Source organism: Cinclus cinclus, chromosome 6, assembly GCF_963662255.1.
Source record: "Cinclus cinclus chromosome 6, bCinCin1.1, whole genome shotgun sequence".
Lineage (NCBI taxonomy): Eukaryota > Metazoa > Chordata > Aves > Passeriformes > Cinclidae > Cinclus > Cinclus cinclus.
In genome coordinates, this window is record NC_085051.1 from 926,458 (window position 1) to 953,234 (window position 26,777).

General features: G+C 41.2%; 2 protein-coding genes across 2 annotated transcripts in view; one reads left to right on the forward strand and one right to left on the reverse strand.

Annotated features, from left to right (window-relative positions):
• Positions 1-1,440: 1,440 nt before the first annotated feature.
• LOC134045174 (NADH-cytochrome b5 reductase 2) lies at positions 1,441-7,843 on the forward strand. Its single transcript, XM_062494805.1, has 9 exons — positions 1,441-1,455; positions 1,532-1,678; positions 2,274-2,346; positions 3,417-3,523; positions 4,510-4,639; positions 5,371-5,454; positions 5,962-6,047; positions 6,615-6,714; positions 7,671-7,843. Exons 1-9 carry the CDS (start codon positions 1,441-1,443, stop codon positions 7,841-7,843), a joined length of 915 nt encoding a protein of 304 aa, XP_062350789.1.
• Positions 7,844-9,790: 1,947 nt separating this feature from the next.
• PPFIBP2 (PPFIA binding protein 2) overlaps positions 9,791-26,777 on the reverse strand; it is a 74,520-nt gene continuing 57,533 nt past the window's right edge. Inside the window, exons 10-29 of the mRNA XM_062495951.1 lie at positions 25,882-25,943; positions 25,329-25,404; positions 24,569-24,666; positions 24,324-24,388; positions 24,014-24,082; positions 23,576-23,636; positions 21,940-21,981; positions 20,161-20,308; positions 18,809-18,841; positions 18,076-18,214; positions 17,230-17,358; positions 16,020-16,170; positions 15,763-15,874; positions 15,199-15,287; positions 14,399-14,521; positions 13,674-13,799; positions 12,704-12,892; positions 12,143-12,313; positions 10,531-10,596; positions 9,791-9,862 (exon numbers count right to left, since the gene is read on the reverse strand). Of these exons, the coding sequence (XP_062351935.1) occupies positions 9,791-9,862; positions 10,531-10,596; positions 12,143-12,313; positions 12,704-12,892; positions 13,674-13,799; positions 14,399-14,521; positions 15,199-15,287; positions 15,763-15,874; positions 16,020-16,170; positions 17,230-17,358; positions 18,076-18,214; positions 18,809-18,841; positions 20,161-20,308; positions 21,940-21,981; positions 23,576-23,636; positions 24,014-24,082; positions 24,324-24,388; positions 24,569-24,666; positions 25,329-25,404; positions 25,882-25,943 (2,021 nt within the window). The remainder of the gene's footprint in view (positions 9,863-10,530; positions 10,597-12,142; positions 12,314-12,703; positions 12,893-13,673; positions 13,800-14,398; positions 14,522-15,198; positions 15,288-15,762; positions 15,875-16,019; positions 16,171-17,229; positions 17,359-18,075; positions 18,215-18,808; positions 18,842-20,160; positions 20,309-21,939; positions 21,982-23,575; positions 23,637-24,013; positions 24,083-24,323; positions 24,389-24,568; positions 24,667-25,328; positions 25,405-25,881; positions 25,944-26,777) is intronic.

Genomic DNA, 26,777 nt, shown 5'->3' on the forward strand with positions numbered 1-26,777 from the left:
ACCGCTTGCTTAATAAATTCCACTGCTTGATGGACAATTGGCTCGGAGTCAGTGTGTGTGACAAACACTTATGACACTCACTGGTTAGCTCTGGAATGGTGTCCTGAGGGTGTCCTGCTCTCTCTCTTCTCCTCTGTCTGTGGAGATAACACATTTCATGTCTTTCCTGACTCTCCTCCCACTAGCAGGTCTGCCCAAAAGGACATGGCAACCCCATTCTCATTGGATCCTCTCTGTTTTCTTTTGCCCTCACTTTGTTTCCCTTGCACTTTTCGAGAAGTGGCACAAGGGCAGATTTACTCCTCATTTAGGAATCCGTTCCTTGCCGTGCCTTGCATGCACAGAAACACTGTCTTCTTCATCTGAAGTGACCAATTCGACTTTGCTCCCCTTCTTTTTCTTTGCAGCAAGAATTGCTAAGCATGGCAGTGTTGGATCCCAGAAGTGTGGAATTTTTGAGCTTTCTGTGCTTTCTGGCACTGAGTCCCTGGAGAACACTGGTTTTGACCTGAGGCCTTGGGGAAGGCTTCCAAATTTGAGTGATGGAGTTAAAAATTCATGGGTATGTAGTTAAACAGAAGTGTGTAATTTCACATGGTGAAGGGTTTTAAATTTGAAGGGTTTATAATATAGGTATGAGACAAGATGAAGAATTTTAGGTGTTGTCTCTTTGTCTTCTTCCTTCTTCATAATTTCAGGTAGTATTTTCTGGTTGGATAGTGCTGCACTGCAGGTCACAAGAGTTTGGTTATTGGGTCGAAAGTGTAAATAATATAGGTGTTAGTTCTGTATTGGGCTGTTCAGCTTTGAAAACCCCTGTAACTAGCTAGATTCAGGGCCTCAATTTTGCTCACTTTTAGTTGGTAGCTAAAAGCGTTGCAGAACTCTCTTACTTAAATCTTACTTTAAGTTAAAGATTTAATAAGCAACCAAACCTGAACATGAGAAAATTTGTCTCCTTCGTGTTTTTAATCCTGACTCTGAGCAAAGACAGAAGAAAATAAAGACAAGGCACTAGTTAAGTGGTGCAGTTACCACAATCACAGGACCCAGGGAGGCGGTGGGGACCCTGTCCCTGGAGGAAAGCAAAGGCTGGACATGGAATTCAGTGCCACGGGCTGGTGACTAGGTGCGCTGTCCTGTCACAGGCTGGCCTCGGTGACCTCAGAGGTATTTCCCAACCCCATCGATTCTGTCAAATCAACAATTTGGCTCCCAGGGCAGCCTGACCCGCCCGGGCTGAGGTGGGAGCGAGGATCACCCGAAGCGCTCCGGCCCAGGAGAAACCGGGAAGATGATCCCAGCCCTGGATCCCGAGGAGGAGCCGGGAGGAGGGACCGGGAGGAGGATCCCAGAGGTGGATCCCGAGGAGGAGTCAGGAGGAGGATCCTGAGGAGGAAGCGTGAGGCGGGCGCGGGCGCTGCGGGCGGCAAGATCGTCATGGAGGCGTTTGCGGTGAGGGACTGGGGCTGTGGTAAGGGACTGGGCCGTGCCCTCACGGGCCGCCGTGCCCTTCTCCTTCTCTTCACAGGGAGCGCCTATGGCCATCGCCGTGGCCGTGGTCGCGGCGTCCGCCCTGCTGCTGCTGCTGCTGCGAGGGCCGGCCCGGAGGCCGAGCGGCCTCGTCACCCTGCAGGACCCGCTGGCCAAGTACCCGCTGCGGCTGCTGGACAAGGAGGTGCCCGGGGCTCTGGGGACTTAGGGCTTCGGGGAGGCCGCTGGCCTGCGGGGCTCTTGGCAGTGGGATCGAAACCCCAGAGGCCTCCAAGGATGGCTGTCACCCCGCAGCCACCCCGTGATGCTCCCGGGGTAGAGCAGGGTGTGTGAAAGCGTTTGTGCGAACTGTCGTTTCCTGATGTTTCGCGTGCTGAAGTGCTGCTGGCCGTGTTTCTCCCACGGTTCCTGCCCTGGGTGCACCCTGGGTGAGAAGCAAGCGCTGGGCTTCTGCACGCCTTGTGTTCCCTGATCTTTGGCCACAACAATGTGCTCTTCTGGCCCTGCGCACACAATTTCCTGATTTTATCTTTTAAAGATGCTGCAGGGGTTGTGCAGGCAAGCACAGGACACTCCTTGTGAAAGTAAAGAGGAGAAAACTGCTTTCTGAAACTCCTGGTTGTTTCAACTTAATTTTTCAAAGCCTTTTCTGTGTCCTTTCCCAGAATTTGTCTTGCATGCTAACAAAGAGCAGGCTTGCTAAAGCATATTGTGTTGAATAAAGTTTGAAATTCAAAGTAGTGGTGATGCTGACCTTGTTCTAACTTTGTTTTTTTTAGGAAATCAGTCACGATACAAAGAAATTTAGATTCGGGCTACCCTCAACAAATCATGTATTAGGATTACCTGTAGGTAAGTGCTGTAAACACTTAATTACTTATATTTCTGGTTTCTCATAGTTCTTGGACTTCTGACTGTGAATTGAAGGCTCAGAAAAGCAAGGAATTAAAAGCTGCATCTGAATGCTGCTGTCTTGGAGAGAACTATCAGGTTTCCCAGAGGGCTGTATTTCTGATCTTTTGTGCGTGCTTTGCACGGTTGCATGGTGTAGGTTAGGAAAGGAGCAGTGAAACTGGACTGAGCCTGATGGAATTTGTCTCCAGTTGGGATATAAGCAAGAGTGGTGTCTGTCAAAGCTTTTTCATATTTCTTACTTGCATTCTACTTCCATCTGGTCCACTCAGTCTATTGGCAGTTGCCCTCCTGATTTTGGCAAGTTCAGTCACACTTGTAGTGGATAAAGGAGACAACTCTGCTGCCTGGGAAGATGCTGAAATATTCAGACCCTTTTCTGTGCATGCACTTACCTTTGAGTTACACGCATTTCCATGCAACTTTTTCTGGAGTTCTGTAGCATGAATTTCAGCCCAGGATTGGCCTTATTTCCTGTACTCTGGAATGCTGATAGCACTGAACCTTGGACCTTGAATCAGTGATAATCTGTGCAGGGGAAAGCCTCTGTGTCTGATCTGCAGATGTGGCTCTGTTTGTTCTTCACTGTTTGGCAGCTCCCTGTGCTGTATGCCAGATGTCAGGGACACCCCATTCCATGCTGTGGGCATGTCCTTGCACTCTGCTTGTCTCTCTCCAAACTCTTTTCTGGCTTGTGTGGGGAAGAGCAGTGGAATTAGCTAGACAAATGGTAAACCAACTGAGATGTGCTCTGCAATGCTTGTGTTTATCCATATTCATTCTTAAGAATTTAGGAACAAGATCCTTAAACTATATTACCTCCTGGGAAATTCCTGCTGTGTGCTGAAAAAAGAGAAGAAACTGAATGTTTCATAGAACATTTATATGGCAAGGATTTTCTCTGTCATTGCATGTGTAGCAGGTTACAATACCTGCCTTTCCCTCTTGTCCTCCAGGGATGAAAAACATAATCAGATTGAAATCAGAAAAACATAATTCTTTCTCCCCAGGCCAGCATGTTTACCTTTCTGCAAAAATTGATGGGAGTCTGGTGATTCGAGCCTATACCCCCATTTCCAGTGATGAGACAAAAGGATATGTTGATTTAATTATAAAGGTAAATTTTGTCTTCCTTTAATATAGATAGGTTGCTAACTGGAAGGAGGGCAACTATTTAATTTTAATGAGATGGTTTGCTTTGATCTAGTCATCAAATTTCATCGTCTTTCATTCAAATGTCATTAAATTTCATTTTCTTCGGATCTCATCTTTTTCAAACAGGGTGACTACATGGCAAACAACTCATTCCACATTGCCCTTGAATAGTAAGTTGTATCCTGTGCATCTGCTGTGTGGCACTGAGGGATGGCAGAGGAGGAGTAGAGGGAGGAGAGAACCACCTCCCTGGCCATATTTCAGGAATTTCCCTAGTATCTTTTATTTGGCAGTGCATGAATACTGATCTCTCTCCCTCTAGATGCCTATGGTGCTGCTAATGCTTCCTGCCAAGACCTCTAAGCAGAAAACAAGTCAAACAAGGGAAATCCTTTAAGCTAGGGGATCCTAGGACTTCTGGATCTCCTAATCCTTTTCTGTGATAGAGTTTGTCCTTAGGCATAAGTCTAGACTTTTTTATTATTATTTTTTTTTTTGCATGCTCTGTTCGTGTTGCAAGGGTGGTGAATGGTAATGAACTGCTTAATCCTTCTTACGTACCTTGAAAGCTGAAAAAGCTGTTGTGTGGCTGAGTGGGAAAGTTTTAGAAGGAAAACATGCAGCAATGCTTCCTTTTTTAGAAGGAGCGGCTACAGAAATGGGATGACATACATAAAGCGATAGTGAAGTAAGGGCAGCAGCACATAATCTGCCTTCCACCCATCCCTGTTTTCCTGGCTGTTTGCAGGGAGCACAGGAACATGTGTCCAACAGCACATTTTATTGATTTTGTCTGCTTCCTGTTGCAAGACTCAAGAGATAATTGAGAACAAAGAATTGCCTCGATTCGGTGCTGAATGTCAGGCCTTCAGGACTGTGTTCCACAGTTTGTGATACTGTCTGCAGGAAAGTTAGTGGTTCATAATGTGTAAATGATTGTTCTTACAGGTCTACCACAAAAATGTGAACCCCAAGTTTCCAGAGGGTGGGAAGATGTCCCAGTATCTAGATAACATGAAGATTGGAGATACCATTGATTTCAGAGGGCCGAATGGACTGCTGGTCTATAAGGGGACAGGTACTGTGACACAGGTGGGAGAGCAAAAGGGAGGTACTGGTTATTTTCAGAGGTGCTTTATAAAACTTGACAGCTGTAGAGAATCTTTTTTTTTTTTAATGATAAATAGGAAAAAAAGCACCTTTTCTAGACTTGACCATGAGCCTATCAGAGTTGATATGATGGGAAAGAGTACTTTGTGTAAGGAATAAATGATGAATGTCTCACTCCTGGGACTATAAATCTGAAAAAAAATGCTAATGCACTGTATGACTGAGAAGTCTGTACTGGAAATAAAATACCTCAGCTATACATATGGAGGGAGGTGCTCCAGATGCTTCTTAAGCAAGGGAGATTGTGGCTTAAAATGCCATCTGAGAATCTCAGTGCTGTTACTGAATTACCAGCTGAGAGCCAGCTCCCTTTCATAATCAAACAGGTCTGGGTTGACTGTGAGGAAATAAGCTCAGAGAAGTAATCCTCTTGTGGGATACAAGTGAAAGATTTTGCACTGATCTCGACTGAGACGAGTTGTGCCCTGTAGTCTCACCTCAGAGTGGTCAATGCTTCTCTGGATGCTGACCTCCTGTGATCAGTAATCTCCAGAAGAATCTATCTCAGCAGGAGGGAGGAATTTTCAGAAGATTCATCTTTATTAATTGATCATCTGTAGTGTAATTCATTCCCATGGAATTTGTATCTGTGTTTGTTTGGAAGCCAATGTACCTAGAGATTTGGAATATTTCTTCTAGGTACTTTTCTTATCAAGCCTAATAAGAAGTCTGAAGCAGAGAAGAAGTTTGCAAAGCACCTTGGGATGATAGCTGGAGGAACAGGTAAAACTAATCCCACCATGTGGAGTGTCCAGAGAGTGAAAATGTCTTTATGGATATATGTGAGGACTGTCACTGTACTTTAGTAGAAGAGTACTTACACTTGCATTTCTTTTCCTTAATTTTTTTTTTCATGGTGGCAACACTGAGGCATTCCAGTGGTTTGAGCTCAGTCCTGGGGAGTAGCAGCCTGAGGGTTGAATACTAATTTACCCTGTGACCTCAGAGAAATGACTTCATTGGTGACAAAAAGTATTTTAAGAAAATGTCTTGAGGGTAAAATTATGTGATAGACAGTCCTGAAGAGAAAAGCCCTGCGTACAAGAATTGGTTTGATTTGGAACTGTTTTTCATAATAGAAGCCCCCAGTCTCTGCTGTCCATGTGGATTAGAAATTCAGAGGTGTGTAGCCCTGTGCAAACTGAGAAGACTGAAGGGAGGCAGCATTAATACTGAAACTGTAGCCATAGAAAGAAATACCCCCTTTATAACCATTTTGGTTTTTCACAGGAATAACTCCTATGTTGCAGCTGATCCGTCAGATCACAAATGATCCTAAGGACTCCACAAAATGTTACCTCCTTTTTGCTAATCAGGTGAGTATTCTGACCCTTCTGCTTGCTCTTCATAGCCCACTTGTTTTTGCTGGCCTCTGAACTTTTTAAACTGATGGCACACGTTTCATACTCTTTCACACTTAGGTGTCTCGTCATAGTTTCACTGAATTCCTACATTAGGGAATAAATACTGCCACCCAGATCCTGATCCCTCTGCTCATCTTTGTCCTTCACTGATTTCAAGGAAACAGGATTTGTTTCCACTAATCTGTTTGTGCAGTTAACCTTCACCATGCTGCTCCAGGGACATTTGTCAGGGCCAGGGGCAAATCCAGTTTATTGGGATTTTAGCCTGTATTAAAAAGTTGTTCTAATTGCCATCTTTAGGACTGTGTTTAGGTGGCTGCTAAGTCTCACAGTTTGTTGTTCATCATCTCAGTTTACAGATGCCTGTAATGCTAATAGCTATCATGGAAGGGGCTAAATACCAAATTACTTTCTTGATTTGCATAATTTTTATCATTGCATTTGTTGTGAATGGCAGATGAGCTCTTGTCAGAGGGCTCCTGGGATGGTTTAGAGCTGAGCAGCACTCTCATTTTGCAGACAGAAAATGATATGTTGCTGAGACATGAGCTAGAAGACATTGCCAAGAGGCATCCTGAGCAGTTTGTGCTGTGGTACACACTGGATAGACCTCCAAAAGGTAGGGACGCATGGAAATTCCTTTCCTCATCCCTGTGTAACAGTCAGAGCTTCACTCTTGCTCTAGGGGACATCAGAGTCAAGTGTTCTTGTCTTACACTTTGAAACTCCTCAGAAACAAACCTTACCACACACCCTGTTTTAAAAAGGGATCTAAGCTAGGTGGGCCTGAAAAAGTGGGAGGTTGTAATTAACTTCACTTGGGTCAGATGTTTTACTCAGTGCATCTTTTAATGTATTTCAGTTTTTGGGAATTTTCATCCAAAGTTCATCTCTGTTTTGGGCTAGCTCCCAAATCAGGTTATGTAAGCATGTTGTTGGCATTAAATTGTCTAATACCTGTAAATATTTGTTTGCAGGTATTTATATAAGTGTTATGTGCACATCTTTGTTTTGCAGCTGCTCCAGATTAGATTCTGGTGAAACAGAGCTGCCATGTGTATGAATTAAGGCATCATTTTCCTACTTGGCTCACTTCAAATGGCAGATGGCATTCAGTAATACTGCTGCTTGAAATGGTTTAGCATTTCTTTCCTGTTTTAATTTGTTTTCTCTTATCACTAAACTGCATGGCAGAGCTTTTGTTTTCACTGAACTTAGTCAACTCACCACACCATCTCAAGAATGAAAAAAAGTACCTCTCCCTGCCACTGGGTGACCCCTCTTCACTGAAAAAGATGATTTACTCTTCCTTTTTATTCCTACCTGCTCATTTCTTTTAAATGTTATAATTTGTTGTAAGACCTCCATGTTTCATTACCCAGCTCCTTGTTATCTACATGCCTGTTGCCCCTATGGAAGGGATTCACTAGGTTTGAGCTGAGTGAGAAATTTAACCCTCTCCTGGTTTGCAGTGGTGGTGCCATAACTTGATTCTTTGGCTACTTCATGAGGCTTGAAAAGGCTTCAGCCTTTTTAAAGAGATTCAAAGTAATAGAATTAATTTCTTTGTTGCAGACTGGAAGTACAGCTCTGGGTTTGTCACTGCAGACATGCTGAAAGCCCACCTGCCTCCCCCTGGTAGTGAGACCCTCATTCTCATGTGTGGGCCACCACCAATGATTCAGTTTGCCTGTCAGCCCAATCTGGACAAGCTTGGCTATCTCAAGAGCAGTACATTTGCTTATTGATGTCACCTGATACCTTTTCTGGAAGTACTGGATATTTTTCTACAGGAGCAGTTGATGTGCAACTGTGCAGCGTTTCTGTGTGTTTTTTAACCTCTTGATGTTAATTTCTGTGGTCTGTAACTTCATAATCACCTTGTGTGTTTTAACACAAAGAATTGAGAAATCATCTTGAATTGTGTGTGAGTTACTTAGTGTGACCTCTGAAATTAGTATAAAACATTATTTCTGAGGGGAAAAAATGAAGGTGAGAGGTCATCCACATGAATTTGTGTTAAATCATTCCGTAGTCAGCGAGAGAGAGGGGAACATTCAGAATTTATTCATAACAGTCAAAAAATAAGCATTTATACCAGTGTTATGCTAATTAGTATTTCTTACTACAAATATTTTAAAGAAGAATCAATTGTTTTGTGGATTGACTATTCACAGCCAGCTTAGCACAGCAACACACTGAGTTGTAAATACAGCATTGAAAGAAATGTGAAATACTGTGTTTGGAATATCCCAGGGCTGCTGGAGCAGCCAGTCCCATTTGCAGTGCTGTAACAAGTCTGTTGGCTAATTAAGTATTTGAAATGCAGGTGGTACCTGAGCTGGTCACTAGCACTGACTGCATTGCCAGCCTGGTACACTTAATACCTTTTACTAAACATTAAACAGCAGTAGTTTGCTGATGACTTACTTCTCTTTCTTCTGAATTCCCCTTTTTCACAGTTTGCAGTGATTGAAAATAATTTGCCTTGATTTTACCACTGTGGCCAATGAAATCATGTCTTTGTCTTCTTACACCTCACCATACAGTGCAGGGTGTGTCATGAGAGACTGGTGAAGTGAGATAGATCATCTGTAAAAAGCACCCCAGGTAGTTCTTAAAGAGCCATTGCTGCATCTGTGGCCAGTCCTGGAGCTTTCCTCTTGATTTGGGAGGGTTGTGGCTGGCAGTGACCTGCCCTCTGGCTATATTAGAACCTAAAGCAACACCTGCAGCCAGCAAGGAGCACACCAGCCCTGCACAGAGTATACTTTTCATTACAGTTAAGGAGATTTTTTTCTGACATTTCTCTGTTTACTAAGAGATCTTGTTAATTGCTCATTAACACAGGAGATGTAGGTGTAAACAGTTGCCACAAGTAATTGCTGCTGTAAAGGTGACAGCTTCACACTCAGCCCCTCAGAAAGTGTATCTCCCTCTGATGCAGTCCTGTCTAGCCCAGTACAGCAGCAACAGATTTATTTTGTCAGGTGCTTTAAAGAAATAAATTTTTGTTTTATTCTGGTATTTTCCTGGTAGTCTCAGAGTTACAATTTCCTGCTGCAGTTGTTTTTGCCCTAGGTAAAGATTTGTGAACATGGCAGCTTATCATCCTAATAAAAGCAAGGACTTGATGGACAGTTCCATTTTTCCCATCCTACAGTGCACTGACTTGGATAAAAAGAGGGCAGAACAGGTGCCAGTGAATGGAAGGAGAGATTGAAATCCTTCCTAGGGGCCAGTCTGGCAAGAGCACAGGAGTGGTGGGTGAGCCATTACTGCTGCTCTCACCAGCACCCAGCTGAATTCCAGATAGCTCTGGTTAGCCTCCATGGTATGGTTACATATTAATGATTCCTGCACTGCAAGTTAATTATAATTATAAAAAATTACAAAAGGTCTTCCATGTAACAGTATATCAACATAGCATGTAACAGGACACTGAATAAAAGGACATAACACTGCCAGTGTTGGCTTTCCAGACTGGGCATGAGTCCCACTCCTCTCCCAACACCTGTTTCCTACTGCTTGACGTGGGAAAATAGCACAAAGGTGGATACACTGACAACAGGAAGTGCTACGTGGGACATGGCGGAGGCAGAGAAGAAGTAAAACTTTCTTGCTCCAGGGCCCCCAGCTGCTCCTGGCTGCTCCTGCAGGCACGAGGTATGAGTGGTCTTGGTCATGCTGGAGCATCATCTCAAGTCTTCAAAGGTCGGTGTTAAAAACCTGCTGTTGTTCAGCATTTCATCCTGGCTCAGCAGTGTCTGAAAGAATAAGATTGGAAGAAATGAGGGTGTTTGGTGAGAGAGGGTGTTTGGTGAGAGCTCTGTGTTCCCAGAGACCCAACTGTAATGAGCTCAGGCTCACAAGGTGAGAGCCACACACCCACACACAATCCAAGGGAATTTCTTCAATTCCGCCTTAAATAGACTTTTGCTTGAAGAAATTCTTTTTTGTGTCTGGCATGCAACTCAACTGTATTTCATAATTCATTATGTCTTCCAGTCACTTATTTTTGATTTTAATAAACTAGCTTCTGTGGAATGAGGAAGCTAAAGTGAGGTGTTTTGTTTTGCACAGAGTTTTAGCTCCTGTAAATTTTCAAAAGTCTACCTCATTCCTGGCCACTGTGACTAAGGTGGTGGTTACCTGCAAAATCTTTGAAGAAGTGTTTTCATTTAAGGGGATGAACATCTGTCATTTTGTCAAAGAGACAGCAGCGTTCATGAAAACCTAGAGGCCTAAATAAAGTTTAGCAATTTAAAAGCAGGGGGTTTTGTTGACTGAATGTCCCCCAGGCTGTAAAGAGATTTAGTAAGAACAGAGGCCCTTTTTGAACTTGCTCTTCTTTACCAGCAGCAATGACCAACTTTCAGTGAGTTTTAGCAGACCACATTTGTGACTTTAGAACAAGAGAGGAATCAGTACGTACCGTGAGGTGGGTTATGCCTTGGGAAAGAGCCCCTATTTGCATTACTGTGCCTTCTGAGTGCTCCATCTGTAAAAGCAGTCACCAACTAGTTCAAATCAGACAGCATGTGCAATTTTATTCAATCTACATGCAGCTCTGGGAGTAATCTGGTGTGCCTGGACAAAAGAAGTTGGGGTAAGTTTAAAAGCTCCTTAACAAAAATGCCTACATGCTGCAAGGTATGTGAAAATGCATTTGATGATAAGAAGAGTGCATCCTGATTGAGAGACTGAGTCCATGAAATTGGCCTCTAATTCACAGAAAAAAAAACAAAAAAAGAAAAAGCTTAACTGATACAATCAACAAAAAGTAGTATTTTCCAAATCGTCTAACACGTATTTCTGGTAGGCTTCGTTCACGGGCAAGATGTTCTTGACACAGTCCCACCTCTTTTTACACAGAAATGTCCCCAGTTCTAGGGCATTGTGATTTCCTGTGTGGGCCACATGCTCAGAAGTCATGCTTAGTAGACAGACCATTCTCCTAGAGAAAAATCCAGTCTTTCTGTCATGCTTGAACAACTGCACAGCGCAAGTTCTTGGCTCAACGTGAATGCAATCCCTTACAACTCTTACTCAAGATGAGCAAGTGGACATCTACACTCACAGTCAGGGTTTGGTATTCTCCCTGCTTAGCAGCAGTACACTGGAAAGGACCACAGTGAGCCAATGAGCGCAAATGAGATGTTAGATGCACTAAACCATGCAAATGAAAAAATTACCTCCACAGTTAGTCTTTTCAGTGCTGTGACCATTCTCTTACCAGGCTTAAACTGTTTTTATGTCGGCCAGTTTACTCCAGCTGCCTCTGTGTGGCTCTTGTGTGTTGCCAAGGTTCACACAAGGCTCCAGGAGCACTCCGTTTTTCAGGGTTTACATCCCTTTACACAACAGCAAAGTTGAAAAAAATTTGATGGTTTTAGCCCTCATTTCTCTGTATGCTATCTAGATAGTTTCATTCACGAGTTCACCACTCCATTACAAAAGTGAATTAACTATTGGTTTATTAATAATTTGTTCATTGCTGATGCATTGTCTTCACATATATTGTCTAAGATGAACTACTCCCCACTGTACACCATGAAAGAAAAATTCAGCTGGATTTTCTGATTACTGTCTGTTAAAAAATACAATCCAGTTGTACTTTAATATAACTTGATAGCTTTGTACAAGTTTGTCCAAATGAATTTATTACATTAAAAACCACCCATAAAGATAATGAAAAAAAATATGCCATACTAAAATTATGGAAGCTAGAAGTACAAAAGTCTTGTGTTTGCTGCAACCATGCCCTTGACTGACAAAATACCTCGATCTTCAGAGTGTAAAGGTGTCGTAGTCCTGAAAAAGGGCTTGAGGATGGATGAGTTTATGAAGATGTTGATTAAAAAAAACCAAAACCAACCCAACACTTTTAGTCTGTAAGTCTTTCCAGTGTCCACAGGCAATACTTTTCTCAATGAGTTCATGTGGATGTAGCAAAGAGTTTGTTATAGGGGAACATTTGGTTATTTGCAGGCTTTGGAATGCATGGAGAGGATGAGATGAGCATGGCATCAGTCTGTCTGTCCCACCTGATCCAGTTCCCTGTCAGTGAAAGGACTAAGTCCTTTGTAGCTACCATAGTTTTTCGAGGTACCATTCGTAGCAGCTGGGCTTGTATCCATAGGACAAATGTAATCTGTTGATTCGTCAAACTTCTTTTTCCTTAAGTTTCCAAAATGTGAAAATCCAAGTTTCTTTGGCTAAAATAAGGAGTCAACACAGGTAATTTTGAGTAAGACAAGTAAGGCTGTTCTTCAAATGTTCAAAATCCTTCCCTTTTCATTTACTGCTATACCCTGGTCATTCAGGTACGTAGATTCTGAATTAACTACATTTGTTCTCAAATTGGAGTTACAGTGGATATTAAATGCATTTACATGATCTTCCTTCTAAGAAGAGACAGAAGAGATTGCATGCTTATTTTCAGGACCTGATTGAAACACATACATAGTAAAAAGTCTATAATGAAGGGAAATGTAACACTCCTAGAATTCACCTCTCCCCTGCCTTTGTTTGTCCCTTATTTTCTTTATCATTCAGAGCAGAGAAGTCTGACACTGACATCTCTCCTTTTTGGCAGCGGTACCTACCCGAACTTTGGCAGTGGTGGTCAGAGGTGTGTATGCTGCTGACTCCATGATTTCTCTTTTTTCTTGTTGTGCCTCTGGCCCAATTAACATGTTAAAATTGGTGGTGAGGTGGCGGCGCAGGAGGGTCTTTTGGGGTGGGATATTCAGGAGCATGGCCAGCGTGTCACCGTTGAAGCGAGGTTCCAGAATCTGGGAAAAAGGCAGGATGTTTGTTTTTTTAATAGAAATATTTCCAATAGTAAACTACTACAGTGCTTAGCAGAGGATTTCTCACATTTTTCACATTAGACCTTTTATAGCCTACTCATGATACTGGGTTTGAATGGGAAATACCTGAAAGGAGCCAAGAAACAATGCTGAGCATGATCAGGCAAATATGTGTTTATATTTATCATCAGACCATTCATTTGTTTGGGCTGAACAAATTTCCTTTGGGTATTTTCTGCTCTACTGAGGGTACAAACTTAATCTTAGTACAATTGCTACCACTGCATTTTTTTGCTAAAATTCTACAGCAGTAGAATAATGGTATTTCAGAACCCTGACATTACTGAGCTGCAAATAGTTCTGAATGTTTTGTATTAAAAAAATGTCATTCCTGACTGCTGTGATTTCAGGATGGTTATTTAGAGTGGCTCAGAGTTCTGGTAAATCACTCAAACACTCAGTGATGCCTTATTAAAAAGCAACTTTTGCATGCACAGTACATTTCAGGTTTCATTTTATGTGCTGCTGTCATACACTTGTGTACAGCTCTGCTTTGATTACAGAGTTTCAGCTGTTCCTTTTTTATTTTAGCTTTCCTTCATAAAATGAAGATGTGTGGATCAGATAAAGAGGCTCCTTAGAAGGCCTGATCACGTTGTCATATTGCAGAAGTTTTTGTTTCTTTCTGCTTGATGAACATGAGACAAAAGATGGTTTCTATTACAACCTGTCAATTTTTAATGGTGAAATGATAAGTTCTTACGATCAGGCCCCCGTGCACTCCGCTGCCTCGAAGATTGGGTGCATATTCTGCCAGATCCACTGATCTGAGCCATTCCATCACCCTGTGGTTGGACCACTGCACCACGTCAGAAGGAGAGATGTTGTTCTGTTGGAGGGACCACAAAAGGTGATGACACAACAACCTGCACTGTCTGAGTGTGCACAGCTTATAGTTCAGCTCACGTGAAAACAGCCTCTCTCCTCTTCCTCTTTGTTCTTCCCTGGCTGAGGGATTGTTTATCTTCAAGGCCTCTTTCAAGCAGCCTCTGATGAAATGGCAGACCTGGTCTAGTACTGATGGAACCCCACATATTGCATCAAGAAATGCAACAGCAGAGATTACAGATTACAGGGATAAAAAGGGAATGTTTTGACAGCAGGGTTATTGACAATGTTTAATGCTAAGACAAAACTATACTGATCAGGTAAGGCAAAAACAGATTTTAAAAATGAGGTCAGGCAGAGACAAATAATTCCAAATTATTCTCTTGGAGGATGAATTAATCTTTTTTCCACTATGCAAATAACTTCTGAAAAGAAATGCATGAGGTTCAACTAATAAGGGGCATAACTGCTGCTTTAGGTGCAAGTCCTTAGAAGCAATGATTCTGTTGTATCACTGTACACTGCTGGCTGTCTATCCCCTTTGGCTGGGACCAGATAATTAGTGCTTGTTTAAATTAATTTATTTCAACATCCTCTTACCTCCTCAACTGGCCTCCTGCGTAGACAGTGGGGGTTGAAGCCACTGACGTGCAGCACATGAATGGCACATTTAATACTCAGGTGATGCAGCTGACTGGTGACTTTGAGGAAGAGGAGGTCATTCTGTGAAGAAGAGAGCCTTTTAGGTGGCACAAAACACACACACACCAAAAAACATACTCTCCCCAAGAGGAAAGAGTTTAAATTTGATGTGTTGTTTTGTATAACAGTAGACTTTAAAGAAGGTTTGGGTTTTGTTAGGGTGGAGGTTTTGGGGGAGGGAGGGTTGGTTCTTCTGTTGGTTTGTTGGGGCTTTTTTTAACATTGCACCACAGCAAACCTGGCTAGAAAATGAAGGCGGGGTGTGGCCTGTTAAGGCAAATCCAGGCCTTCTTTATTCAGACTTGGGCAGGAGAATGGCTGTGTGTGGCTCATGGTGTGCTGTGGATGTGGTCAGAACTGTACAAATCTCTTAGTTTTCTGCTGTTACTCTGCTGTTGCTAACTTGGTGTGGAGAACAACAAGATCCAGAGGTTACATGTGAAACAGGCAATTTTACTTTTAATTGTGGTGTGCACCATGATATTGAAAGAAGGACTTTGCAGAAGTTAGCTCTAATATATGACTTATTTTATGGGCTTTAGGAAGAGGTTCCATGCACTAGGCAGCACAAAGGAGTTATTACTGGCACTGTTTCTGTCTTGCAAAAATTCTTTAACTGCTCACATTCAAAGAAATAAAAGTTTTTGCTTGTTCTGAAGTTAAAATAGGTAAAACTGAAAGAAAAGGACTGTACTTACCACAGTTAAGTACTGCAACATCCTCCCATCTACTCTGGATTCATGAAACTGGTCTTTGTACTGAGGTAAGCCAATGTCATCAAGCCACCCTGCAGGTGTGAGAGCAATAGGGAACTAAATCCAGACCAGTGAGAATGAAGCTCCCCCCCTCTTGCCTGGCCTGGCTTCATCCAGGTGGCTCATTCTGCTTGTTCCCCTTTCCTGAGGACAGCCTCCTGCCAGCAGCCTGAAAGCAATTCCCACCACCCAGCTTTTCCACACCAGCCCTGTGACATTTGACAACCAACACGTAATGGAGCACATCTCCTGCAGCATATTGCAGCTCTTCCTAGATGGAGCCCACCTATTTAATTCCCTGCTGTCTGACAGAGTTCCCCATGGAAGAGCATACCAGAAGATGCATGTTTGGATGTCAAGAACACAAAAATCCTCAATTCTTCTCTGGTGAAACTTAGTCCTTTTAAAAAGATGTTTGGTAGCTGCTTAAATGTGAATTAGGCTGTCCTTTTGTAGAGGTGGGAGAAATTCCTTCCCAAACAATCCTGTGAGAGTCCAAACACTTACGTGTCACCCAGATATGATCAAGTTGTGCAGACTTCTCATCTTGTTTTGCATTTATAGCTTTAATGGCCAAAACCAATTTCTTCCTGTGCAGTGGATGCTTTATTCCCATTTCCTGCAACAAAAACCATTAACAAAGAGTTTGTTCTGCCTCTGGCTCCTTTCCTCACATGATACAGCTACAGAAATTGATGCTGTGGATTCTAGAAAGGTAGAGCCTGGAATGGACAGAATCAGCAGGTGAGAGAAGCAGTGATTACCTTTTCCATGTCCTGAGGTGTGGCAGTTAAAAGCGTGTGGCCTGACATCACCCACTGCCTGGCAAAAATCACATACTGGCCCAGGCCAAAGTCCTCCAGCCAGTTACAAACTCTTTCAGTGCTCCACTGAGCAAATGGGGCATTGTGGTCACTGAAAAGCACAAGAAACATTGGGAAAATCTTAAAGGAAAGAATGAATGTCCATATTGGAAAGTTCATCATGTGCCAGAGGCAGCACGGCAGTAAATCTGTCAGTATGCTGTGTTCTGGGGTGTCCTGGGAATTGGGACCTGTGAACAGGTGCAGGGCAGATAAAAATTTCCCATTTTCTGTTTGAAAAGTGGGAAAAGGCAGTTGCTGAATCCTCATCATTATGCAGATAAAGAGATAATTATTCTCCTTGTTGTTTTATAAGGTGGAATTTTTGACACTCCACTCTTGCAGCTGGAGGAGTACAGGCAGGGGAGATTCTCAGGATGATTTTGCTACCAGAGAAATTCTTTCCAGCTGGTGTGCAATCCCACCAAAGTGCTTGGGCAAACTCCCCAAGAAGAGGGAGGGATGTTGGAACCCTGGAAACTGGGAATTCTGAACTTTCTGTGCTGTCAGGCACTGACCCCCAAAAGAGCACTGCTTTTAATCTGAATGAAGCCTTGGAGAAGGCTTGCAAAATTGAATGATAGAACTGGAATCACTGATGTGTATTTTGAATAGAGGTGTGTAGTATCACATGGTGAAGGGTTTGGAATTTGGGGTTTTAGAATACAGTAATAGGTATGGAGCAAGATGGAAGTTTTAGAGTGGAAGTTTTTCTTCTTCACCTTCTTCATGGGTCTAGGTAGGATCTTTAATTGCATAAAAAATGCCGCACTGTGGATCAAGAGTGTTTGGTCATTGAGTCAAAAGTAAAAATAATTTAAGTGTTAGTTTTTCATTAAACAATTAAGCCTAAAATAACCTTGTAACAAGAGAGATAGATCACCATTTCCTCATTTTTAGCTTGTCAACTAAAAGTGCTCTAGCACTCACTGTAACATAGATAAAAATTATAAACATCTGAGTCCAAACATGAAATCCCCTCTCTTGTACTTTCACTCCTGACTCTGACTTAAGAAAAAAAAAAAAAAAGAAGATAGAAAGCCATAGAGGGATTGGCTGTTGGGCACATTTAGCAGCGGCAGGCTGTGCCAGGGAGAGGAGGAGCCCTTACCTCTTGTGGCCTTTGGTGTCCTTGGATCGGGACAAACGAGGTCCAGCTGTTGCCCGGAGACCTCCCCTCCGGAACTCTGCCAGCCCCAGGTCGTCTGCAGGGAAGTTACCTGACTGAGTCCTTCGAATTCTTGCAAGACAAGAGTGCCACGACAGGGCTGTTAGCTGCTGACAGAGGATGTTTGTTGTGCCTGGAAACTACAGTGACAACTAACAGCTCTCCCTGGGAACTGCCAATGCCCAATTCTAGAGGCAGCTGAAGGATTTCTAGGAAATTCAGTCAGGACATAACTCTGGAGGGGAAAAAGAAGAGCTCCGCAGAGCAGCTGTAACACTTTGATACAATTACAAATCCAGACTTGGAAATGGCTGCTGTTGCTGAAGCAGATTAAATTTTTCTGTTTTCTGTTTTCTGTTCCTTCTGTTTTCCCTTATTTTTTACCCTGTGTCTTTTGTAATAAGCAACTTGATACGATTTAATTTTTCACGGCTAATAAAACTGCTGGCATGCTAAATTAATAGCATCAAGATGACAGCAGTGACTTATTTCTTTCACCAGCCTGACACTGTGAACACTCCCAACCATTTTTTCCACCCCTCTGTGTACATAAGGACACACCCCTGCAATCCCAGAGCTGCTTCTCTCCCCAAATTTTAGGTTATTCCTGCTGTAGATAATATATATAGATATTTATTATATATATAATAGGTAATAGGTAGATATATAATACATAGATATTCTTGCTATATATAGGTTTGGCTGGGAAATGGCTTTATTCTCAGCTGAAATGCTTTGACAATCAATTAAAAAAGAAAAAAGAAAAAAAAAAGAGAAAAAAGACCTTACTTTCCCCAGATTTTCTTGATCCCTTTTGGACTCTTTCTGTTTTCTGGAGACCATGGAGATTGAGGACCTGAATCTGTTCCCGAAGAGAGATGTGAAAGGTCATCCGAGACCACTGTACCATCCATGTTCTCTGTTTCTCCTGGGTTAAGAACAGTATTACAGTCACATTTTATAGCAATCATTGATAAAGTTCTTGTCTGGGAGGCTGATGTTCAAATGCAGGACATGATGCAAAAGTATGGATACCTTTAAAATTGTTCTTGTATTAAAAAAGAAACAACCCAAGAACAACATGCTCAGAAGGTAAAAAAGCAGCTGGACATCTGATACAAAAAAAAAAAAAAAAAAGCTAAAAAACAAGGAAAATAATAAAACATTGGGTGAAATAATTTTGTAATTTTCTCTTTTAGTCTTTTCTACTTCACTATGTTATTTGAATTCATTTAAGGTTTTCTTGCCTGCTCTTAATACCTCAACTCTTCCATCAAAATTAGTGGGAATTTTTCTAAATTCAATGAAAACAGAATGAAACCAGGGGTAAGTGTCATAAAAAGAAACCCTATGTGAATGCCACACACCAGGAGCTATTACTTCATTTCAGTACTGCATGTAAGGAGTTCTAGAGGGCCCAGATGGGATTAGTATTTGGTAGGGAGAGGGAGGGGGAGAGGAAAGAAACAAAGTAAGCGGCAAAAAGAGAGTTAAAAGTTGCATCTTGTTGGGGATACAGTACCTAGCACAGGTGCACTGACACTCCTGCCACGATCTTCAGTCATCCCAAGAAGCAGAAAGCCAGATGGAGAAGCAAAGAGGATACAAAACACCAGCAAAATAAAGTTACAGAATGGCAAAGTAGTTAAGCTAAGCATTAAAAGCAGAACCAAAAAGAAGAAGAAGCAGTTATGCTTGATGTGGAAGTGAATGTGAATTGATGTGCACGAGCCCCAAGAACTCTGATCAGATCATCTCAGACAGGTAGGGATGAAAATGGATCTGCTTGGGCTTTCCTTACTGTTCTTGGGAAGTTTTAGCTCTCTAAGCATAAAGACTACAGAGCTCTACAAAGTCTGCAGAGTATCTGAAATGAAGCAATGTCTAAGATTACATTCAATTGCTCTTAAATAAAGAATTGGAGGTGGAATGAGCTTACTGCATGTGCAAGAAACAAATCAACCTGCAGAAAAAAATTCTCTGGACTCAGTGTGTTTAAGAAGCTGTTGCCTGTTTCTAGAAAAAGAACACTTTCCTTTACAAGCTCACCCACCCTTGGATAATCCTACAGGTAAAGACACCACAGCATGGCTCATGCATTGCCCACAAAGTTGCCGTCACAGAAAAGCTCTTTCAAAACCCCTAAACAACCCCCAAATCCCTATTGGAACCTTGAAACTGCAGTGTGCTAGCAGCTTTAGGGACCAGAGCCCTTAAAATAAATCAACCCCCACAAGAGAAAATTAAAAAAAAAAAATCCACTGTAACTTTTAAAGTGCAGGAAGACTTCAGAATCACAAGGGATTCTCTTGTGCTCTAGCCCTTCAGTGTTAAAAAAAAATACCTGGTCCTGTGCTTCTCTGTTAACACCTCTTTGTCAATAAATCTGCACTTAAGGTGCCACTAAAAAGAAATTAATACAGACTCCCACAGGGCTGTGGTTGTGGAATAGAAATGGATTTGTAGTTACAAAATCCACTGATGTTTTTCTGCATATAGTAAAGGAAATTTTAAATTTTCACTAGTGGGTCCCCCACAGCTAAGCAACTAACAGTGCTGATAGAGGGATTTTTACCCAAAAGTTCATGTTTTCTGAAAGCTGTACTGCGAAGTTTCAAATGGTTTGTCGGGTGCAACAGGAAAAAAAAAAAAAAACAACCCTATAAATTAAAGTCATCCTTCACTCTTGCCAATAGCTGTGGGAATATTTCTGGATTTTTATCTCAAAAAAAAAAAAAAAAAAAGTAAAGCAGAAGGACATTGCCTTTGTGTACCATGTGGACACTGTTCTGGCACAGCAGATTCTGTCCCACACTATGTCCCAGCCCCTCAGACAGTGTGGATTTTCCCTCTGGGAGAGGCACAGGTACATACTGAGGCCTGGGATGCTGTTGTCGTCGTTGTCTCCTGTGCCACATCCAGCAGGGGAGCTGTGCATCCCCTGCTCTCCGTTCTGCAGGGCTCGGGCCAGCTTTCCAGGCAGCGTTTGGTACTTGCTGCCTTTCCCCACTGCCTTACTCTGCTGTTTTAAAGAGAGGGAAAGAGAAAGTAAATGCAAAATCAAACTGCTCCCAGCATCTGCAGTCTGGTACACAATGTTCTTAAAGCTGAGAAAAAAGGGATGGCTCAAAATGACTGCACTCCCTGCACGTTCCTGCTTGCAGATAACTCCATCTAAACCCATCCAGCAGCTGACAGTTTCCCAGCCAAGACACAGCCTTGCCTTCCTTCATCTGCTCCCCCCACTTCACCCACTCTGTATTGCTTTAAGATACATGTTAAATATTGCCTGGTTTTGCCATAAGAATTTTTCTAGCTGTCTCCCTTTCCTCCAGGACTCTGTCACTATTTAACTGTTTGATCTTTCAAGGTCAACTTTGTTTTTAATGTGTCTAGTTACTTCTCAGATAACTTTTTCTCCCATTTTCCACCAGACTTTCTCTGTTTCTGCCTCACAATTGTATCTCGCTGGAATTTAACCCAAAAGTATTTGCATGCCTCAAATTTCCTCAAACATGTTTCCCACCACCATTAATAACAGTTAAAGAATCAACACCTAACAAAGGTTAGGGTGCAGAAATGTAACTTTTGTAAGGACAAAAATCTCTTTGCACAGACAGAATTGTAAATGTGAAGTCTTTTTTTTTCTTTTTTTAAAAAGAAATAATTACAGCTAAATATAGTTGCCAGTTCTATTACAGAACCTAATTTTCCTCACATTCAAGTGATTTTTATTTGGGCACCTTGCTCCTTTTACAAGGGTAGATGAAATGTTCCCATAAATCTGATAGTTTCAAGCCTAAAAAGTTACTTTTCTAGGCAAAGCACAGAGATTCTTTGCCTACAGTTATGGAAATGGCTTGTAGGGATTTCTCCAACACTGAATCCAGATGAAAAGATGGCCAAGACAATGCTCTGGGTGAAAGTTACAGGACAGAAATGCTTTTTTTGGGACAAGCAAGGAACCTGCAGCTCCAGCTGACATTATCAGGGGGAATGGTGTACATCCAATATGTGCTTTGGAATAAGCTCACACTGGTAAATATCAGAATCATTTCAGGATCAGAATGAAGGTTTCATATGAGAACTTTGCACTGGAAATATGCAAAGAATATTTAGTATAGAGGAACGTACAGCATGCTCCTATTCAGTAAACCCATTCCAACAAAATTGTTTCAAACCATTGTGACAGGATGAAATATTAAAAATCAATGAGATAACTACTGCTTTATCTGTTCTTATTCCAAGGCCTAGAGGATTCTTTGGATACTACAACTGCAGGACAGATCGTTCAGTTCCTCAACTCCAGCTCCTTTTTGGCAATTGCAGGAGCACATCCTGACTTGTACCAAAAATATTAAGAGTAGAGAAATTGTGGCTTACATCAGCAGTGTGTATTCTGAGACTGACTGACCTCAGCTTCATGTAACAAACTTCTGGATAAAAAAAGTAAAAAAATCAAAAGATTTCCCTCTTTAATCTTTATCCTCTGTTTTGTTTGTCAACACTGGAACTATGCAAACATTTTGAAGAGAAAATGAATATAAAATGCAAATCAGCCATAACCATCACATCAATCACATCACATCACACCACATCACACCACATCACACCACACCACAGAATTGTTAGGGAAGGATGCAGTTAATATACCTCTTGTTCTACAACAGGCTGTGCTGGTTTTCCATCTACATACTATGGAGTTTCAGGGAGGGCAATTTCAAAGTTTTATGGAAAAAAGCAACAGACAAATGTTAGTATTAACAAACATACATTGGACATCAAATGTAGTCTTATTGCTGTGGAGGTGGTGCTTAATGGATGGACAATGTATTACAAGGACTGTTACCTCTTAATTTCATCTCCATCCAATATTTAATACTAATTGTCTCTGTTCATTCCCCACTCTACAAAATTCCTGTTTATGTTCTGTTGTGATCAAAGGAATTTTGCTGTTTCCAGGTTGCTGGGTGGTCCCTTTAGACTTACTTTGATCAGGGAGCATAAGAGCTGTTTAACAGACCAGTATGAGAATAACTGACATAACACACACAATCCTGCATGGATCCAGCCGAAAGCATAAAGAGCTCTGGTAGAAACCAAGTGATAAAAATTCCACCACAGTTAGGTCAGGGACACTGATGTGGTTTATTATTATTATTATTATTATTATTATTATTATTATTATTATTACTGGAAGAAATGTGAATTTGAGCTTTGAGCAAGGCAGAACAACTCCAGTATAAGTGTGTAGGTCCAGCCTTATCACAGCATATCACACAGACAAATTCAGATTTTTGATTTAAGACAAGAAAATAACTAAAAGCTTTGATGAGAAAAACCTTCATCACTTCTTCATAGAATGAAATTTTAGTTCTGATTTGTCACGTGTGTGTGTGACTACAATCAAACAAGTGCAGCACAAATTTCACACATTCTACTTGGCCACTATCATCTCCAGCAATTCAAGAAAAATATTAAAGAACAAATTTTAAAAATTTGAGAACTGGAGCAATCATATTACTGGTATCTGGTTAAAATGGCATCACTGGGTGTTGGTAACTTGGTATTAAGCCTAACTTGAGTACAGAAAAGGACAGCATTCTCACAAAGCAGAATTACAAAAGTGTAGAAAAATGTCAGTGTGCATAATGAAGAAATAAGGCCGTGGACCACAATGCAAGAAGACTTTGCAAATTGGGAAGTTTTATTCTGGAGTGGAATGAGAGCCTTTGTGGTGCTCCTGCTGCTTTAACTAACGCAGCATCACTGCCATCTTCAGGAATGCTTTTTGTATCAGAGAGCTAAGGGAAAACACAGCTGCAAAAACACAAACAAACAAAAAACCCAAAACAAAACAAAAACAAACAAAAAAACCCACATGTAATACCCAGTTCCAACATTTAGCTACTTTCAGGTTTAGCTGTCTTAATATTTTTGGTGATTTGAAAGTGAAAAAAAAATAAATTAAAACACCCATAAAGAAAGCAATACTGCAATTTAACAAAATGAGTCCTCATTATTTCTTGTATTTCATGTAAATGTTTTGGCTTTTCTCAGGGAAAAAAGAAACCTGAATTTGAAGGCGTGTCCACATGAATGTGTCAACCAGCTTGGAAATGGGGGTGGTTGGGGTAAGAACCTGAGGTGTTTTAGGGTTCTTTGCCCACACACAGAGTTAGTGGTAGTTAAAGTTACCACATCTATAACAAAAAGAATATTTATACTTGATCTTTGTCTTTTAGCTGTGACATTAAACACCAGGAGCTGTGATTACAAAGAAACCAACCTTTTCCAAGGACTCACTCTGCAAGTCTTCTAAACTACTTGACTTTTTTTTCTGTGGAACCCTTGAAAAGGGACAGGCAAAAAAAGCAGCAGTTAATACAACAAGGTTTGTTCGCATATCACCAGTATCTCATGCACAACAGCTGCAGAAGTCATGTAATATCTGCATAAAACATAGCTAAGAATTAAGAAGTTAGTTTATTTTATTATTTTTTTTTTTTAAGCCTGAAAATCATTGAGAACTGCAATAGATGAAGGCAGAAAGAGCAACAAGACATCCTCAGACCAGCAGGGAAAGGCAGCTTTATCCTGGTATCTGTAGATAATTTTAGAAGCTCTTAACAAGCACAGCAATAACTCTCTGTGAGCAATGTGCAGCATTTAGGGATTTTAGAAAGGAAAATTGTTCCATGTTTCAATGGAAGCTACTCATTCTTACCTGTCTGTGATGTCCAAAGATTCTTCCTGCTGAGAGGTTAAATTACTTGAAGGTACTGGAATACTTCTACTTTAAATAGAAATAAATTTTATGGTTTTAAGGACTGCAGTGCATGTATCTTCTGATATATAAAAATTCTGATTTATTCCTATAATTGAAACTTTAACCATCTAAGCATTGCGAACCTCCAGGACAAGCACAGCTTTCACAAGTGCCCAAAATTGCAGCAAAGCCAAGAACAGTCAAGACAACAGTTAAACAGTCTAAATAATACAATTTATCATCACCCACATGAAACACAAGGTCTTGCCTGATTTCCAAGGCTTTGTGTGGCACTGGAGGGAGCACAGCTGGTGACAATTCTCCTGCAGAGGCCTGGGTAAGATACAAGAATTTCAAACCTGCAGCCCTGGTGTCTGCTGCTGAATCTACTGTGCCCATAGCAAGAAATACAAAAATTCAGCCAGGGCTGAACCCTCACCTGCATTACTACAGAGAAACCAACAGCAAAAATAATTATTTACACAGCAGAACCTGCTCCTAGAACATCTGTACCTCTGTTTTCAGTAATTCTCCTTGGGAGTTATTCAAAAGATTCCACTTCCTTAAAGTTGCCTCAAGCTCCTCATCACTGCCACCGGAGACAGAAGAGCCTGAAAGCATCAGAGAGTAGAAGCAGGAAGGGAGAGAAACAGGCAAAGTTTGTTTTCTGCAGTATCAGCTCAATGATCCAGAGCATCCTGGCTTGTTCCTCGCTTCCTTTTATTTATTCACTTAATGAACATTCAGAGAGAGGTCGGCTCTCATTCCCTATTTTGCATGTTAAATACATTTACTCTCATTCTGTATTTTTGTATGTTAAACACAGTTTCCATTCTGCCATGCAAAGCCCAAAAATATTGCTGTTGCTTGTTAATGTGATGGGGTGCATGGAACAAAACTGTCCTTTCAGGTCAAGTCCCCCAGATTAAATTCAGTGCTGAAAATGATGGTGGCAACTTAAAATGAGATTGTCCTAAAACCCACTCCACTTCCTACAGTGTAAATGAGATTTGGGACAAAGATTTTGTTTTTTTTTCTTCCCCCCAGATGTTGAAGTTAAGCACACAGAACTGTGTGCAGCAAAGCAAGGTGGGTTTTCAGTTGTTCCTTCCAAAGAAAACTTGTCAGCTGTCAGGGTTCTGTTTAGTGGAAGGGAAATAAATGAGTTCTCCCTATCTAGTATCATTTTATGCTGTAAAATATGGCTGATGGTCACAGCAATCACCACATAAGCTTAAAATAAACCCAGGAATTTATTCACAAGACATTTTACCATGAGCTGCAATCATTATGTCCTTGACTCTCCTGTACTGGCTTAGTAGTAGTGTCAGCTCCTCTATCCGACGATCCTGTGACAAACATTAAATAAAATCAAATTACATTTAAAATCCTTCATTTTTAACTGCAGAAACACTGTACTACATCTCTGTGATTTTCATGAAAACAGGCTCAGTCTTTCACATGCCTTGTGAGGAATGTTATTTGCCTTTGTACACAATATTTGCTGGGCAACGTGAAATTACAGACGTAAGGAAAGCAGAGGAGTCTGATGTTACGGTTTATGTTCTCCAGAATTAATGTTGCCCTGTCTGGATTCCCTACTTGCTAAAGGAAGTTTATAGGGATGCATATTGTTGTCTGTGTGATGATATATGAGTGTGCCACCATCCAGGAAAATCCCATGGCTTGATTTATTACCACGAAAATTACAGCCTCCTGAAGAATGAATCCCCTTTCTTGTGTAGTCCTTAAAGAACGTGTGTTATTTGGAACATTCAAAACCATAATTTCATTCTTAACACGCAAAACAAAGATTATTTTCTCACCTTTTCCTCATTTGCAGCCAATAATGTCTCCATTCCTATCTTCAACCTCTGAACTTCTTGGTCTAAAAAGATTTTAAAATGTTGTAAGAGAAAAAAGACTCGCTATGTTTATTGTAAATAGATGTTTTTTGGTACTCTCCCTGCGTTCTTACTAATAACCAAAACCATGTCAGAGGTATGGCCAGTGTACTACTAAACTACATTTAATATAGATTTTTTCAGAAGCTGAACTCTTAAAAGCATTGCACAACACAAACATCCTGGTTTTGCTTACAAAAGACTACATAACACTATTTTAAATGATGGAAAAGAAAAGAAACATTGTAGCTCATTTTGCAAAAGATGAGTGTGAAGTGTGTTCGCTGTTATATACTTAAGGAAAAAATTTAAGGTAGGATTGAAAATATATTCCCTCTGAGAAGCAGTTAAAGTACATGTATGAACTTGGGAATGAAAAATAACAAACAAACAAACAAAAGGTTTGGTACAAGGAAGTCCTGAAAAATGTTATTTTCTTAAATGATTCAGCATGAATAACTTGGTTAAAATCTACGTTACGTGTGAATGGAGAATTTCCTCACACACAATTTAGTGACAGAGGTTATCCAGTAATGTTATACCAATTAAAAACACGTTCTTTGGAAATGTATGAGGTTGTTGATCATGTCCTAACTTTGCTGGACCAAATCTCTCATTTTCCTCTGCACAATAGACCCAGCGAGTATTCCTGACTAAACCAAGTGTGATGGAGACAGAACCTGAGAGTTTCTCTGTTGTAACATGCTTTGACATCAAAGCAGACACAGCTGCTCCCAAAAAAACATGAAAATAGGAATGAAAGCATGAAGGGAGAGAGGGGAAAGAAAATCAACATTGCCAAAGAGCATCTGTGAAAA

Excerpts from the sequence above, each read along its gene's own strand:
- LOC134045174 (XM_062494805.1), top strand. Across the intron at positions 5,455-5,961 it reads GATGATAGCTGGAGGAACAG|GAATAACTCCTATGTTGCAG; the intron begins GTAAAACTAATC and ends GGTTTTTCACAG. Across the intron at positions 6,715-7,670 it reads ACTGGATAGACCTCCAAAAG|ACTGGAAGTACAGCTCTGGG; the intron begins GTAGGGACGCAT and ends TCTTTGTTGCAG.